Here is a 16,882-nt window from a genome sequence, read left to right as displayed (position 1 = left end):
ATAAGTCTTGTCTCCTTCAATGTAGCTGCCTTTTCTTTTTCCAGCCCCACTGCCCACCACTGGTGAATCTGTTTTAAGTCTTTAGAATCCTCTTCAACAGGTTTTTTTTTTTTTTTTTTTTTGCTTTTAAACATCCTTAGTGACAGCAAATCTTTGTGGATCTATTTCATTTTTTTAATATACCAAAAAATCATTTGGAGCCAAGTCTAGTGGACTAATTATCAAGCTATCAGGTGTGTTAAAAAATTAATGGAAAGATGTGTTTTAATTATAAAATAAGGAGATCACACATGGCCTTCTACGATTTCTAGATTCAGGGGCATCTGGGCAGCTCAATCAGTTGAGCATCTGACTCTTGATTTCAGCTCAGGTCATGCAGGGTTGTGGGCCTGCCCCACATCTGGTCCCATGTGGAATCTGCTTGAGTTTCTCTCTCCCTCTTTGTCCCTCCCTGCTGCTTATGCTCTCTCTCTAAAATAAAGTCTTTAGAAAGACTTCTAAATTCACTTGCAAATTATTGGGAAAATAACTCTCAGTGTGAATAACTTAAGAATTCATTTGAATATAAGGACCTGTGGCTTTTTCAACAATTTCATTTTTCGATCACACTTTTTATCAGCCCCAGCCAAGTCCGGTGGAGCCTCATTTTACTACTGAATCTTCCTAGCCTAAATAAAAACTATCACTAAATATCTAATATAATTTTAAAAAGAACTTTAAAGGTCAGTAAGTCTGATTTAGTGTCATTTTAAAAGTTTTTGATTTGTTCAAGAGGGAGCTCACTTAAAATAATCCTATGGTACCATTTCTTAATTTTAAGTACTATTTATGTGCAAATAGATTTCAATTTGGAGACTGGTTTAGTGCTACAATGTAACATTTAATATTACATTGTTGCACAGCTCCCATTTGTTTTGTCCATGTATAAGGCAAAGACTTTTACAATAGCTCCCAATGCTATTATAATAACTGCATTTAATAATCTTAAACCATAGCTAATAGAAAAACAGGTCATAAAATCAGTACAGGCATTTTACTATTAAAATTTCACTCTTTTAAATAATTTATTTAAATAAGATATTTGAAGCAGTTTAGAAAAACAAGATTTGCATTTTATTTCCTTGTAAAAATCTTTACACATGCAGACAAACCAGTGTTAAGAAAGTATTCACCATCATTTAAACAAATAACCACTTAAATAGAACAGTGTCTGCAATTTTATCTGTATAAAAATAAGATACATTTTTACAGAATTCACGCTCCAGTTCTTATAGCAATAAACAATACACAACTATAATAAGTACATTTGAACCTGACCATGGTTTTCAATTAGATACTGCTAGGGCATTTTAATGTGCAAAAAAAAAAAAAAAAAAAGAAAAACAAAAACAAAACAAAAAAAACCCCAAAAACAAAAACCAAAAGGAAAATAAAAGAAAGTAAGAACAGAAAAAACATAGTTCTTTCCAAAAGAAATGTCCTCAGTGTTTCTAGAAACCTAGAGGGTTTTACAAAATCAAATCCTAATCAGTTCACTTTTAGTATTTTTGATTATGAGTCCATACATCACACTGCAGATAGGCAAAACCAGGAATTGATGCAGGCTCAAAGGAAGAAAGTCAGCGCCTGTGCCTGCCATGTCCTGAGCGACTGCCACCATGGTGCTTGCCTTTATGGGACCTCTCAAAGGAGCGAGACCTTTCACGCCTGTCCCTATGATGTCCCCTTTCATGCCTGTGTTTCTTGGCAGCATCTGAGTGATCCCGAGACTTGCTCTGAGATCGAGAACGAGATTTTTTCCTTTTATGACCATGTCTATTTGAACTTTTTAAATCATCTCTGGTATGCTTGGCCTTAAGGTGAGGAGAACCATGATTATGATGTCTTCTTGGGCTTTCACTGTGACTGCGGGACCTGCTTCTTGATCTTGAGCTGTATGTTCCAGATCGGCTCCGCCTATTATTATAACTTAGATAATAAAAATTTGAGGTTTAGATTCAGCTTCTGCTGAGAGCAGATTATTTTGGTGGTGCTTATAACAGGTTCAAAACAAATCTACTGACCTGTAGCATGTAGCAGTACATGTCAGATGGAAAACTTCCATTAAATCTCCCTACTCCCCACTAACTCCCATGCAGCCTATATTAGAGAAATCTTAAATGTACTATATTGTACCTATATGCCAAAATTTTTACAAAGCATCCTGGATAGCTATGCTTTTTATTGAGTATCTCACAAATGTTCAAAGAGCCACCAAACAGACACAAGCAGCTATCAATCTAATTACAAAGCTAACCAGGAGAGACTCTGGCTATGATCAACTTGAGTTTTTGTTGTTAATTAACAGTTAATAAAATATTAGTATTTTCTAACTGAAATTGAACAAAACCACCATTTTCACACATTATAAATAGGATTATCATAGCTTTCCACAGCACTTTGTGGCCAGCCCCTACACTTCAAAAAAATGGGCAAAGACAGAATAGAATTGGCTAGCTACACCACCCCAAAATAAAAAGCCACATATAGGCAGGACATATTTCTAAACTCCTTTTCTCATAATGTATCTCATGTTAAAAAACTAAATCTAACCCAACTGTGAAAATATCTAGGTTCAATTTTTTTAAAAAGCAAGAACTTCACTCCAAATATGACTGCTTTCTCTTCAAGAGTATTTACTTACTGTCTTCTTGGAGTATGTGATCTAGAACGTGATCGTGTTCTTGACCTTGATCGACTAGCACTCCTGCTATTTCTACTTCTCTTGCTGTCTTTTCTTACACTTTAAAAAAAAAAATCATTATTTTAGATACATGTTTAGTATGTTAGAAATTAAATACAAAGAAGATTCTTTAGACTGGTTTTCTAAGTCAAGTATACTCACCCATTGTAAGGGCTTTTGGAAGCCTGTTGTCTGTCCTCAGGTTCTTTCTTGACAGTCTTCACATTAACGGATATTGGTGACTTCTCTTCAGCCTTCACTTCTCTTGGTGATGCTTTAAAAACAAAAACAAAAAACCAACAAAAAACAAAAAGACATGTTACCTGTTGGGATTTAACAGAGAGCCAAAAAGTTGTTTCTAAATGTAACTCAAAGTACCATACTTTCAAGTATTAGTCTTGAACTATCATGAAAGAAAACATTAATAGCTTCTCATATCACTGTTTCTATGCCACCATTAAATAATGCTATTTTTTTTTTAAAGAAGTTTTATTCATTTACCTATAGGGGTAGGCAGAGGGAGAGAAAATCTCAAGCAGACTCTGCACTGAGTATGGAGCCTTGACACTGGATCTCATGACCCTGAGATCATGACCTAAGCCAAAATCAGGAGTCAGATGCTCAACTGACTGAGCCACAGAGGAGCTCCTAAGCGCTAAAGCTTTCTAATAACCACACACATGCAGTGCTCAAATCATTTTAATTCTGAATATATCTTACATGGTTTGGAGGCTGGAGAAAATCCACCAAGGGTTGAAAGGGCTGGAGTTCCATCGGGATTCAATCCCTTTGCTTTTAATTTGGCTTCCTGTAAGGCTACTTTTCTTTTCTCTACTTCCTTTTCTAGCAATTCATAGTTTGGCTGATGGAAAAAAATGAAGTTAGTATTTTTCCCTTATAAAAGAGTTGAAACTCTTTTAAGTACTGAAAAAGTATTAACAAAAACATGAGTAAACTACTACCTTTTTTCTGGTATAAAGCCTAAGTGTTTCTATGCAGATTTCTTGGATCTCTTCTTCCGTAGTACCAAAAAGAAGAAACCAATGGGGACGAGTTGGTAATGGAATCTAAACCATAAAAACAGAATGGTTTAGATCAAATTTCAGTCTTTACCGAGAATGTTAATTCTTGAGATTTATCCTATAGAACAAAACAGACTATATATACCTTACCTGAAGGGCTCTAGCCGCAAGGTAGATACAAGCACATGCTATTGTCTCTGGTTGAAATCGAACAAATACATTCGTTCGAAGACTGTCATTCATATAATTCCTGAAAAACATTTCAACCATAAGCTCTGTACATAAACACAGTCCTTCTGAAGCTTACATAAAAATTGGAGACTCAATCTACTTTATTCTTTTTTCTTCTCATGTTTATATTCATATCCTCATATTCTAGCATATAACAATTCTTAACTCAAAAATCAATAAGAGATAAGAATTTAACACTAGAACCATTCTTCACTTTTCCTATTTATGACCAAAGTTCTTTAAAATAATTCCACATTATTATTCCAAATAGAACTTTAAATAAGTTTTCATGTAGTTCTATGAAAAGCAATGCTTTCAAAATCAATTTTGACATAACTTGTTTCAGAAATGATAAACCACTCCAACAATACTTCGAGCCATTAATTATTGACCATCTCTCCTTTTATCCACAATGAAAAGCAGTGTCAACCAAGTTCTTTCAAAAACTCAAAATACTGTGACAGGGGTAAAAAGGCATTTTCAGTAAGCACTCACCAAGTTATATTAAGAAATCTCAGCTACTGCAGAAAACTTAGGTAGGGAAGAGCAGTAAATACATAAAACAGCCTTGTTTACATACCTTTTTTTGTGACTAAGTATAAACAAAAGCAATAAACTACTGCAGTTAATAAATTGCTGGACAATATCCCTGAAGTATTAAAGAAATTTCACAAATTGTTTAAAAGGTTAAACTAAAAGACTATTTCTTAAAAATCCTTACCCGTGAAATAACTGCTTAAATGTTTTATAGAGCATATATTTAAAATGTCATGCATTTTATAAGAGCAATTAGACTTTTCTAATATTACTAATATTTACTGAATCCTAAAGAAGCATGGTAGTCATTAAGTCCAGAACATAAAAAATTAACTTAAGTCCTGCACATCATTAACAGTCTTGAAAAAAGTAGTTGTAGCTGGACCAAATTCCTTATTTTACCTTAAAGTAAGCCAGCCCTTCAAATCAAACATCTTCATGTCAAAAGTTCAAAGTTCTAAAGTGCTTATGTTAATATTAACATTTCTTTTAAAGACTGTACTTCTATTATTGCCTCAACAGTCCAGCAGCTGTACTTCATCCAATATAGGAATGGTGCCCATTTTAAGCTGCAAGCTGTAGTTTCCTTTGGTAGAATCCATGCTATACATACTAAAAATAGAAATCTAAGTCAAATTCCTAACAAAAAAAGTCATTTAATTCATAATGGCTGGACAACAAATCTATCAAAAATGAACTATTCATTTTGATAGTTACAGGTATACATTATATACATAGGCATGTTGAATAGTTACTTCTAGAAGCAAATATACAAATCCTTTTGACACCCCGACAGAACTAGAAGATGCTGCCAGATGGATATGGACCACTTCAGTGAATCTCGGATCAGAGCTTGCACTGGATTGGCTGGAGAGCAGGGCAGCCAATCAGGCCATCCTGAGGTCATGGGCTGAAGTGCAGAGGGCAGAGTTCTATGACTTACCATCATGGACTACCCTTTAATTAAAGAGTAGAAAAAAGAACAAAGTTAAATTGAGTTCTCCACTGAAAGCAAACAGTCAAGCCAAGAAAACAGGAAGCAGAAATAAGCATTATTTACCTTTTGGTTAAAAAACAAAAAAAAACAAAACGCACCAAAACAAACTCCTCTCATTATTTTGGAAAGGGAAAATGAAACTTACTTTATTTCTGCTTCTGTTTTCCTGGCTAGGAAAGAAATGTAAAAAAGCAACTTACCAGGCAGTCTGAACCAGGGTTTGATTACGTTCACATTCTAAGACTTGTAAATACATAACAATGATCTGAAGGACAAGGGAAAAAAACTCAATTTAGCATATGGGTGCATTTTTTAAGAGTACTGAGTTTAATGAATTTAAATAACTGAAATGTTAGATGCAAGTTTTAACTCTTCTACAAACTGCACAGATAATACAGACCAACCTAAAAGGTACATTACAGGCAATGTGAGTTATTATGCTACTAGATTATCTAAAAACTTTAAATATGAGCCAAAATTGCACAGGAAAGAGTTAAATCAAAGACAATACCTAATTTCTCATGAACACTTGAGTATGTGACAGGCACTGTGGTAGGGATTATTTCACTTATTTTCCAAGGTACACCTCTCTATGTCTAAAAACCATGCAGACTACGTTTTTAAAGTTACACAATGAGTGTGATATTATGTAATACTGTGGGTATTACAACAAATAAACACTACACTTTCTGCAGTGAAGCTAATCATGTTTAAGAGTATAAGTAAATACTACATATAAGTAGCTTCACTACAGTTCAAGTCAGAGCTTTCTGAACCTGTATAATCAATTATTCCCATTTTACGATCTTGAAGATGTAGAATCTGAGGGACAGATATATTTACCAGAGTCCCAGAGCTAATGGCAGACAAGTTTCTATCACAGATAGTCCTATCCCCAGAGCACCCCTACAGTAATCACTGTGCTCTAATGATGATGTATCATCCAGCCAAGAGATACTGCAGAAATCTATAAACATACAATAATGGTAACAAGAGAGCAGCCACCACGCTTTCATTCTACTGTGTGACAGGTAGTGTCCCAGGTACTTCTGCAGATGTGTATTATTTACTCCTAGAAATAAAGTATTTCACTATCTGTTTTCTAAGTAGGGAAACTGGGTTAACCACAGAGGGAAAAAGAATTTCTCTATGCTCACACAATGAAGAGTGAAGACCTGAACCCAAATCTTTTTGACTCCCATTTTACTGGTAAACTTATAAAGAACGCCTTTTAAAACCATGGTTACCTCTAAAAAATAACCATAACAAATTCATGTAAGACACAATTTTAAGAAAAACCCTAATACTTACGAATGTAATTTCTGCATTCTACAACTCACCTTATGGGGATGCTTGACATGAACACAAAATCCCAACTCCTTTAGCACCCTCCTCTCTGCCTTGATAACTTGATTTTTGGTGTTAATGTAGTTCTGATCAAGGATCAGGGGGCTTGGAGTCCTATAGTTTGTAAGAAATAAAATCAAAACTGTTTTGCACATCCAAAAAATTTTATTTGTGGCATCTCCATTTTCCCTTCCAACCAACTATTGGCAACAGAAACCAGCTTTTTAAACTCCTGCAAACAAGTTAAAGCATTAATCTTATGCTGTCCAAGTTATGCTAATTAAACATGTACTTAACTAAGTTTCTACAGGAACTAGCTCTACCCTGTAGTGGAAAAAGTCACTCTAAAGCTTCTATCTAGCCGTTGCTGATCTTTTACACAGGTTTATCTATTAGGTGTGATGTATATAAGATAAACTTAAGTGACTGTTGATTTATCATCACAAATGCCATTAGTCTCTATTCATAGACACTTTGTGATGACAAAACTAATTTTTAGCTCTTGAAAATATTTACTATAAAGACTTCATAGATTACAGTGATTTTACTCATTTTCTAAAATAGCAACTCTTGGCTAGGTGATGGCCAAAGTAAAAATCAGAGAGGAAAAAATGGTAGATAGTTAATCCAGATTCTAAGTGGACATTCTGCTTAAACAAATTTTTCTAAGAATCCACCGTCAAAGAAAATCTAAAAACTAAAGAGCCCAATTAAAAAAAGAAACGTTTTAAAAATCAGACTCAAAATTAAAAGTGATCAATGAAAACTAAACTTGAATTTGGTCTGATTTGTCCTTATCAGGCAGAAAAACTTTTATTTAGTATGCAATGTAAGAGAGAAGGGAGCATGAGGGAACCAGAAGAACACTCGAAGTGTCTGTGCCAGACTAAATTCTGAAAGCTTCTAAAGCTGTAACACAGAAAGCTATCTACCAATGGTTCAATGCTTTGGAAATAGCATGTTCAATTAAAAGACTACCTGCTTTAAATCTTAAATTCAAAACTGGTTTCTTCCTGAGTCCTGAGAAGTTTGTTTTCAGTCAGGGCTTGTGGACTTTCATTTCCCAATGTCCTTCATTTGATACATTTTTAGATCCAACCACTAAGAAATACATTTTCATTAAGACAAAATTGTAAGGTATATATATGGGGAGAACATGTAAGTATTTTCCGCCATACTGAATTCATTTTCAGCCAAAATATTCAAGAGTTTTTGTTCTGGGCAGAATGTTACAACACCTCAATTCACAACTCATTTTTACCATGCACACCAAATCCAGAAAAATGCAAGCTCATATTTAAATACATCCACTTGAGTATTAGAAAGCAACTGAAATGAGCTATCATTAATAACTAGCCCTGCAATGACATACTATCTAAAAATCTTTCATTTATCTTCCTTTCTTACACCCATCTAAAATTATAAAAACTAGAATGCTCACTAGACTATTTCAAATTATTTATTTCATACAATATGATTTTTATCGAATTACATTAAACAGAGTTGGCAAATCTGAGATGGAAACTAGCTTACTTAAATTAACAATGCTGAAAACTGGCTCCCCTCAGTTCAATTCCCATTACAGCTATGAAACGTATGAGGAATGAGGCCACCAACTGGACAGGGGACTGATTTCTACCATAAAAATGTAACAATGAATCTATCTGATCAGAACAATAGACTACAAGTTAACTGCTCTTTGGGAAAAAATTAACTTCAGAGCAATCAATGTACCCAGGAAACTGTACCCTAAAAATCTTCAGGTTTATAATTTCTCAGGGTTTATCACCCTAACAGGAAATTTGGAAAAAAGTCAAACCCACACCTCAGACTCTCAAAACTAGTTATTTCATGGCCCTCCTTCAACAGGTTATTAGGAAAGAGAGTATCTCCACTGTTATAGCTGCCTGCCACTAACTCTCTACCCTGTCATTCATACCATAAACTGCACCATTACAGTCCTAAAAATAAAATTTTACAAAATTAATTTTCTTTCCCTCTTTTTGTGTTGAGTAAACTCATCTACACCTTTTACTAATAAGCATGCTTTAAAGAGTTGCCTTCAAATTCTTAAATTCGTTTTTTCTGCAATTAACCAGCAAACACTTGTTTGAATAATGGCTACTATCTGATCCCAAATCAGGCTTACTCATCCACTAATTCAGCTTAAGTGAACTGTTATTTTCCATTTATTCTGCCACAATTTTTGCTTTCCCTTCTTTATATATCAAAATCCCAGTGACACCAAAACTCAACTAAGGAAAGCAAACTCATTATTTATTATAATTCAACTATAATATTCTTCTTGCTTAGGCCTTCTGTCACCTAGTTTTGATAGGTATACTTTTTTTTTTTTTAACTTTGTACTGATGTAATTTGTTATCTTCATTTTGTTAAGAAGTGGTTTTAAATCAAGGAAGGCTGAATGGACATGTAATTTACAACTACCTTATAAAGATTACTTTGTTTCAGAAAGAGAAATGTGTCCCCATAAGTCAGCAGTAAGGAAAGCTTAAAGAAAACTGTCTAAGCAAATGGTTTCCTTACTTATGTTAACAAAGTATCAACTAGTACTGCCTATGGCAACAAGCATATAAAACTGAATTGAGGCTTTAGAATTTCTTCATCTCCAATTTGGTAAACTTTCCAGTAAGATTTAGGAGATGACATTCTTAAATGTCTTAAAAAGAGAACTTTCATCTACTCAGAGAAAAAATAATTTTCATTATCAACAACCAACCAAACCTAACTCCACCTCTCCCGTTTTTGAGTTTGTCAGATTTTCCGAATTAAATTTCAATGAGAAGAACAATTTTCAGATTTTAGTTTTAATAGGAAATCTTGGGCTTTGGTCACTGGAAATTTTTTCTGGTCTCTCAGAATAATTTTTCCTTCAGCATAATCAATCTAGTTGAAATACAACTTAACAGGAAAAAATAAAAAAATAATTAGAAATAGAAAATCCAAACATGGTCACACTCACTCATGTGATACAAAGACTCTGAATATTTGGAACTAGCTCTTCAACAGACTCTATTCAAAAATGAGATTAAGTAGTTTATAAGGAGCCAGATTGTTTTTCAATATACAGAAATGTGTTAATACCTATGCCAAAGGAATATTCCCTCTTTAGCAGTGTTTAAACAGATGAAAGCCACTACCTTTAAAGCCACAAAATAAACAGAGAAGTTGGACTAAATGACAAGACCACTTAATACCCTTCCAACTTCATCTATGATTTATATACCTATTGAAAATACCACACCGTATTCATCAATAAGTGGTTCCATCAGCCTGAAAGATTATCTTCCTTTAGAGAAGCCTTAAAGGATGCATGTGGGCTCCTTACAATTACAGAAAATGCTTAATTTTCTGGAAATATGCTGCATTATCAAAACCAAATTTGGAAACTACTAAAAAGGCTATTTTCCTTTTTTGATTCACCCATTTATTCCGAGCTTAATTATGAAACTACAAAAAATTGGAGAAGGGGAGGAATCAAATAACCCAGGACAAAACTTGGATAATGGTACTTTCTAAAAGCTCCTCTGGTGATTCAAATGTGTAATCAGGACTAAAAAATGACCTAAAGGCTACAAAAATGATGCCTCCTCTGTAATTACCAAGACCATACTACAATTTAAAGCTGTACATAAACCACATTAAAACAGCATTATTAAGATAAACTGATACACTATTTAACTGAAGTATGATACTGATAGTACTTTCTAGTGGTATTACTCTGCATAAAAATAAACCAAACTACAGTTCTAATAACTTGGACAGCAAAGACAAAAGCTTATAACAAGAAACAGGAGTTCTTCTAAATGGTTCACCAGTGGCCAACCTGTTAGTCCCCGATTCCAGTGACCTATTCTCAGAGCACTGGCTTCTCCTTGGGGATTTTCGATACTTCACTCACTGTTGCCATGACGACAGCTTCATCTCTATGTACCACTCCACATCACCCAGGCTTTGGTAAATGTAGCTGGTCGCTGTATAGTCGGTTGCAAGGGAAAAAAGAGTTGAAGTTAATAACATATACAAGTTATGTGTCTGAGTTAACTTGTAATATGCATAGAAACACTTTTACATCCTGCTTTAAGAAAAAGGCTTCCATGCAATTAACAACTCCTTTTAAATTTCATGCTATAATCAGACTTGTAAGATTGAGACAAAGTCAATTTCTCTGTAATAATGACCAAAACACACTATTACATCAGACACAACAGTCAGTCAGATGAGATGTTTTGATTCCAAGGTTTTTATGGTTAAGACCTACTCTGACATCAAGGAAGAATACTCTAAGTCTCACGGAAAAACTTCAAAGTAGATAATCATTATTAAATGATAATACAATAGTTGGCTCAATGATTTGAAGAATACGGACAGAATACTCCTTTAGGCAAACACAGAATCCTTTGACTAAAGATAAAAAGCCTTTCCACTACTGTCTTTTTGTTTTTAACACCCTGAAGAATCAGCTAAGTATCTAAAAACAAATTTTAGCTCAAACCATACTAAATACCAATTTGAAATCTTCCCAATTTCCAGGGATTCCTCACCAAGAAGCTAAAAGGTATTTTAAAATGAAATAAAAAATTAGTCTATCCCTGGATATGGTTAGGATGAAGGAGAAGAGATGGAAAAAGAATGTAAGAAAACTGAAAAATGCTGTGAAAACCATCTGGGTAGCAATGTTTCAAACTTTGTAACTAGACTAAAGATTACTTTACTGTTTGTCTCTGGATAGTTCCATTACTGCCAACTTACAGATTCAACCAATAACGACCACTCACAAAGGATTACTAATTTGCCACTAACTGACACCCAACCCCCAACAACTTAAAATCCTTTTATAACTAACTCCCACAGTGTAAGTTTATCTAACATCACCACAATTTCTTAAAAAGTTAACACGAAAACTAACCTACACCAAGTATATCCTTCTGCAGCGTGTACTAGAAGTCACCTCTAGATGCAGGAAGCCCTGCAACTAAAACTTTTTGGCACTGCCTCACATGAACACACAGGTCCACATACAGTGTTGTCATGTAGCCACAAAATCTGTAAAATAACACTATTCGGTCTCTATTTTCTTACTTCTTACAAGATTGAATAAAATAGGCCTTATCTAAATATAACCCAATCAATTAGTTATTTCTCTACCCCACTCACTGATACTGTATCTGACCAAAACAAAATACCTGTTTAATCCCTTTGACTTCAAACTTCAACCTTTATCATCCTGCAGTCCTTTCAGATCCGGTATTATGCGATATATCGTAGTTCAATGTTGAGAAGTATTCTAACAAAAGCCAACCTCAATTGATAAAGGATTAACTGGACTTCGAGTAGAAAAACATAATCTACACAAAACTTTGCCACAATATTAACTTGAACTGCAGTGTTCACACTTCCAGCCTTCAGTCTTCCAAGAGAGGGGGGAGGGGAAATAACTTACAGAATACACTCACACTTGAGCCAAACGTATTCCCTTTCTTGTTTAATCTTAAGCCACAGGACTGGCTTCACAGCACTGTTAGGATTGTCCATAAATGCAACTGCCTCTACAAACTTTAGATAGCTGGTTAATTGTGGTTTGTTTTAAATTAATTTAAGTATTAGTGAGTTCCTATGTGAATTTTAACACCTAAATTAAAGCCGTTTCTCCTTTGCATCAGTTTTGAGAGGAAAGAATGTTTTGATTTGATGATTGGTGTACAATACAGTAGCAGCAGGAAATACTGTGTTCAATAATGCCAATCTTACCTTTTTCCTCTTAACTGGCGTAGATGGTGAAATACATTAATCACATCTCTTATTCTTCTAGGTGCTTCTTCAATTTTGGATGCAAGATTAATACAAGCCATGGCAACAATCTGAAAGAACCCACAATCCAATAAAATGTTGTTAGATTACACCAAGTACAATTAAATCAAGTACAATTAGGAAGACGTACACCCCTTCAAAATTTAACTAATTCTGATGAGAAAAAGTTAGGACACAGCTGGGACTTTTGGTGAAATAAAAGTACGATTGGCTTTTCTAGGCTATAGGCCTAACAGATTTGCTAATACTATGTTTTTTATTGCTTAAATAATCTTAATTTTCAATCTAGAGTCAAGCTAAGTCTCCAGAAACTCTGAATTTGGTTAAAATGTTAATTTCTACTAAGAGAGAAAATAGGCTCAAGATACGCTTTCTAGTTTTCAAACACATTCCAAAAGTCCCTGCTGCTGGGCGAGAACTAGGTACAAAGGCCTAAAGTAACCACTCCCTTTCTAGAAAAGCTGGCTGGAGACACTACCCCCTCCTCCCCGCTTCCGGATGAAGAAATCCCTTCACACCCGCCCCCGCGATGCTTACCTCGAAACTATGTTTGACGAAAGACTTGGAGTAGAAAAAACGATGAAACAACACCTGCCCCGTTGCCATCGCCACCTGCAGACGAGAGAAGAACGGAGGCGCAGGGGTCAGGCGGGACCGCACCAGGCGCCGCCGCCATTTTGTGCTGCCGCTCGCTCCCCGCTCCCCTTCCCCCTCCCCCTCCCGCCGCGAACTGCTCGCTACCGGGTCCTCCCTTCGCCTCCGCGCCCTCCCGCCCTCGACACGCCCGGGATCCGACTGGGACCCGAGGCTGGAGAGGCCGAGGAGGAATCCCCACCCTGCCAAGACACGGTGAAACCGGGATGCAGCGGAAGGGACAGCGGGGAGGGAGGGCGCACTCTGCCGGCCCAGGGCCGGCGCACTGACCTGCGGCAACCGGAGGAGAATGCCGGCGGCCTGGATGAGCTCGCAGCCCAAGATGCGCAAATCGGTCTCGCTGGGCAGGTCGAGCCCGTCCTGCATGGACGGGGTAGGGGAAAGCCGCTCCTCCGGAATCAGCGAGTGGTCGATGGTGAGCGAAACTTCCGAGTAGAGGCGGTCGCCGATCAGGATCCCTCCTGTCGTGGTCGTCGTCGTAGTTGTCGTCCCGGAGCTGGAGCCGCCCGCGCTCGGGGCGGCGGACGAGGCGGCGGCGGCAGCGGTCGCGGTCGGGTGAGGCCCGGACGCCATAGTCTCAGCGAGCTGCACGCACGCCCAACGCAGCCGGAACCCGGAGCGAGACTAACCAGCGTCCTCGGCGCGACGGATATTCCCGTGACCGCCGGGTTCTGGGCCGCTTCACGCAGCGTGCGCTTCCGCCCTGACGTCACCACGCCCGGCTGGTGCGCGCCAACTAGTCCCTTCAGGCCTTCTCTAGGCTTGCGTCGGCGGGGTCGCTGCGGGCACCCGTGTTCAACTCTCCTGTCGCCTGGTGACCTCCCGGCCGGGGCCCCGGAGTGGTCGAGGAGGTCGTTTTTTTAGCTAAAATAGGTCTTAGCCATCGCGTTTTTAATCGTATTAGACACAAGTATAATAAGGGAGCTTTACAAGCTATCTTGTCCCCAAGGTAAAGTTGGCAGAGTTTGCTATAATTCCTGCGCGATTTCGGTAATTTAGTCTAGAACGTGTGTCGCTTTGCTCCCGTCTCTCACCTTCTCCTAACTTGTGGTATCTGCGCGGCGCAGTTCAGCCGGTACGAAGGGAAACTTAGGGCCGACCTTTGCCTGCATTGGCGAGTGGAAGCGGTTACTCGGGTGTCGTGCGTGGCCAAATTCGTAATTTAAAGTGACCCGCAGGGAGACCGAAGAGGGCTGCTTTTCAGTATTTTTAGATAACACGAATGTGAACTACATTGTCTCCCCACCACCACCAAAGCTCTCCATATAATTACCCGTGGTATCGGAGTAAGGCGAAGGCATCCTAATGACTTGGAGAGAGGCTGCTTTCGCCTATTGGCTTGCGAAACTCAGGCTTGAGTCAGTGACTTCGCCACAGTTAGAGTAATCTGGGAAAATCCCTACTTTACAAAAGTAGGGCGAGAACTTTACAGAAGTAATTGGATTTTATCCGGGGATCAATGTATTCATATTGGTTACCACAGTTGAGCAGAATAGGAAAAATCGGTTTCATTTGTGTTTTTGTTTTTTCTTCTGGGATATTAGCTAGCGATTCCCAGAATTTCCTCAAATTTGAAGAAAAATAAAGATACTGTTACAAACTACTAGAGTCAGGAAAAAATGAGTAGATCTTGGTTTACTCCAATTATCTTTTTATCCCACACTTGAACCTCTGAGATGGTTGGCTAGGGATGAGAAGTCCCGTTATCTTTCTATTAACAGCTTCGGTTTAAGGCTTACTTTAATTATAAAAAGTGCACTGAACCTTGGCTCTTCAGAGCAAAGGAAATTTGAATGTATTTTGATATTTGTTAGTGATATCACTGAAGCAAAGCATACTCAGAAACCTCATTTTAAAAAAAAGCATTAAGTCAGTTTTATTTAGTAAATCCTTAACATGAGCAGTTCTGAACTCTTGCTGCAAATTAGAATCTTCTGGGGAGTTATAAAAACATACTGATGCTTGAGCCTTACCTGCAGAAGATAATGTAATTAATTTAGGGTGGGCCCAGCCAGTGTTTGGATTTTGCCCATCCTACAGTGATTCAAATCTTCAGGCAGGCGTAAGAAATACTGGTCCAAGAGAGTGTAAAATCCTGGTGCTGACTAGAGCGCTTGACTTCTCTGCCCATCATCTCACTGACCTTTCTGACCAGGCTGTTTCCAAAGAAACTTCCCTTCCCAATATTCACAAGGGATTTAAAAATTCCATTAATTTTGAAAATTTCGGAATCTCAAAAACTAGTTGATGATACGCTATTTTCCTGATTGTCATAACCTACTGTGGTTATGTAAAATAGTAGTGTTGGGGAGATTTGCATCAGTGACACATAGGAACTCTGTCATTGTTCCAAACTGAAAAAAAAACCTAATTGTTGACATTGAGTTTCAGTGAAATCACCACCTGTATTTTTAATGACCCGAAAGTAATATAATTTAACTTACTTTTAAGATATTTCTTAATGGAAATTTTTTTCTTCTTTGGGGGTTCTTCCCACCCTGCCCCCTCAATAAGCTCTTGGTGTTGTCTTGATATATTTTAAAATATATTTTTACTCTCTAGGTCCACAATATTTCAAGTTCACAGGTGTAAGAGGGAGTTCTGGGAGGTGGTAGGGTTCTTAGCTCTGTTCCTAATATCTTTTCCCAGGACTTCCCACCCCTCGCCTCCCGTGTCTGACACTGATTTCCAGAAGAGCAGAAACACCCTGACTATTCTATGCTTTGGGCCTATTTCAAACTCCTTCTGATTGTACCCTAATTTATATCCAATAGTTATGAGTATTTTCACTGTTCTTCCTTCAGCTTTAACAAAGGTGGTAGAGGGAGTGGGCCAATACTTATTTGTTTAGCATTAACTCAGCAAAATGAGGTTACTTTTAATTTTAACTTAAAAAAAAAAAAAAAAAAAGAGCCGCGACTAATCCAGAGGATGGAATGCAATAGGTCTGGTGGTTCTGCTCCACAAGGTTGTGTAAGGACAAGTGTTTAAAAAAATATATATATATTATTATCCTTTGCAGGCTCAAATTCCAGAAAAATCATGGTATAGAAAATTGTTACTTATTTCTGAGTTATTTTGAAGAAAGTAGTTTTCCACATACCTATTTCCAGAACATCAACATTAAATTGTAGAAAGACGAAGACCTATTTAGAGCTGTCAAGGTTCCAGAACTGGAAAGAGTAAAGCATACATTTTAATTGTTTAAAAGCATTGGCATTAGGAAAATTATTCAGTGAGAGAGTTCCATTAGTAAGGTAAATGTCTGAGTTGTCACTCAAAAGAAAAATGGAATGGTCTGTCTGTAATAAATTTTGTATATTTCTCTGTTTTTTTTTTTTTTTTTAAAGATTGTATTCATTTGAGAGAGAGAGAGCACAAGCAGGGGGAGAGGCAGAGGAGGAAGCAGACACCCTGCTGAGCTGGGAGGCTGAAGTGGGACTCAATCCCAGGACCTTGGAGATCATGACCTGAGCCTAAGGCAGATGCTTAACCATTTGAGCCACCCAGGTGGCCCTGTACATTCTTCTCAACAAACAG

At 37.2% G+C, this 16,882-nt stretch overlaps 1 protein-coding gene across 4 annotated transcripts; it reads right to left on the bottom strand.

Annotated features, from left to right (window-relative positions):
• Window positions 1-1,090: 1,090 nt before the first annotated feature.
• Window positions 1,091-14,027, bottom strand: CCNL1 (cyclin L1). 4 transcript variants are annotated; one of them, XM_032343816.1, is made up of 12 exons: window positions 13,613-14,017; window positions 13,226-13,300; window positions 12,629-12,738; window positions 6,850-6,970; window positions 5,710-5,774; window positions 3,895-3,994; window positions 3,685-3,789; window positions 3,443-3,584; window positions 2,885-2,996; window positions 2,684-2,782; window positions 2,064-2,139; window positions 1,880-1,968 (listed from the first exon to the last, which is right to left on the bottom strand). In XM_032343816.1, the coding sequence occupies exons 1-11, from the start codon at window positions 13,913-13,915 to the stop codon at window positions 2,124-2,126; spliced, it is 1,248 nt and encodes a 415-aa protein (XP_032199707.1). In that variant the 5' UTR covers window positions 13,916-14,017; the 3' UTR covers window positions 1,880-1,968; window positions 2,064-2,123. The 4 variants fall into 4 exon arrangements, with proteins under 4 accessions (XP_032199700.1, XP_032199707.1, XP_032199724.1 ...); XM_032343809.1 differs by lacking the exon at window positions 2,064-2,139 and having other exon boundaries at window positions 1,091-1,968; window positions 13,613-14,015; XM_032343833.1 differs by lacking the exons at window positions 1,880-1,968; window positions 2,064-2,139; window positions 2,684-2,782; ... (1 more) ...; window positions 3,443-3,584; window positions 3,685-3,789 and adding an exon at window positions 5,456-5,469 and having other exon boundaries at window positions 3,901-3,994; window positions 13,613-14,027.
• Between the last annotated feature and the right edge of the window lie 2,855 nt (window positions 14,028-16,882).

This window comes from Mustela erminea, chromosome 1 (assembly GCF_009829155.1).
Source record: "Mustela erminea isolate mMusErm1 chromosome 1, mMusErm1.Pri, whole genome shotgun sequence".
In the NCBI taxonomy this organism is placed as follows: domain Eukaryota; kingdom Metazoa; phylum Chordata; class Mammalia; order Carnivora; family Mustelidae; genus Mustela; species Mustela erminea.
Note: the sequence above shows the minus strand (reverse complement) of the source record. Positions and strands in the feature narration are given on the sequence as shown.

Excerpts from the sequence above, each read along its gene's own strand:
- CCNL1 (XM_032343809.1), bottom strand. The coding sequence starts at position 13,915 with ATGGCGTCCGGGCCTCACCCGACCGCGACCGCTGCCGCCGCCGCCTCG. Across the intron at positions 3,995-5,709 it reads ACCCTGGTTCAGACTGCCTG|GAATTATATGAATGACAGTC; the intron begins GTAAGTTGCTTT and ends AATGTTTTTCAG. Across the intron at positions 3,585-3,684 it reads GGCTTTATACCAGAAAAAAG|CCAAACTATGAATTGCTAGA; the intron begins GTAGTAGTTTAC and ends TTTTTCCATCAG.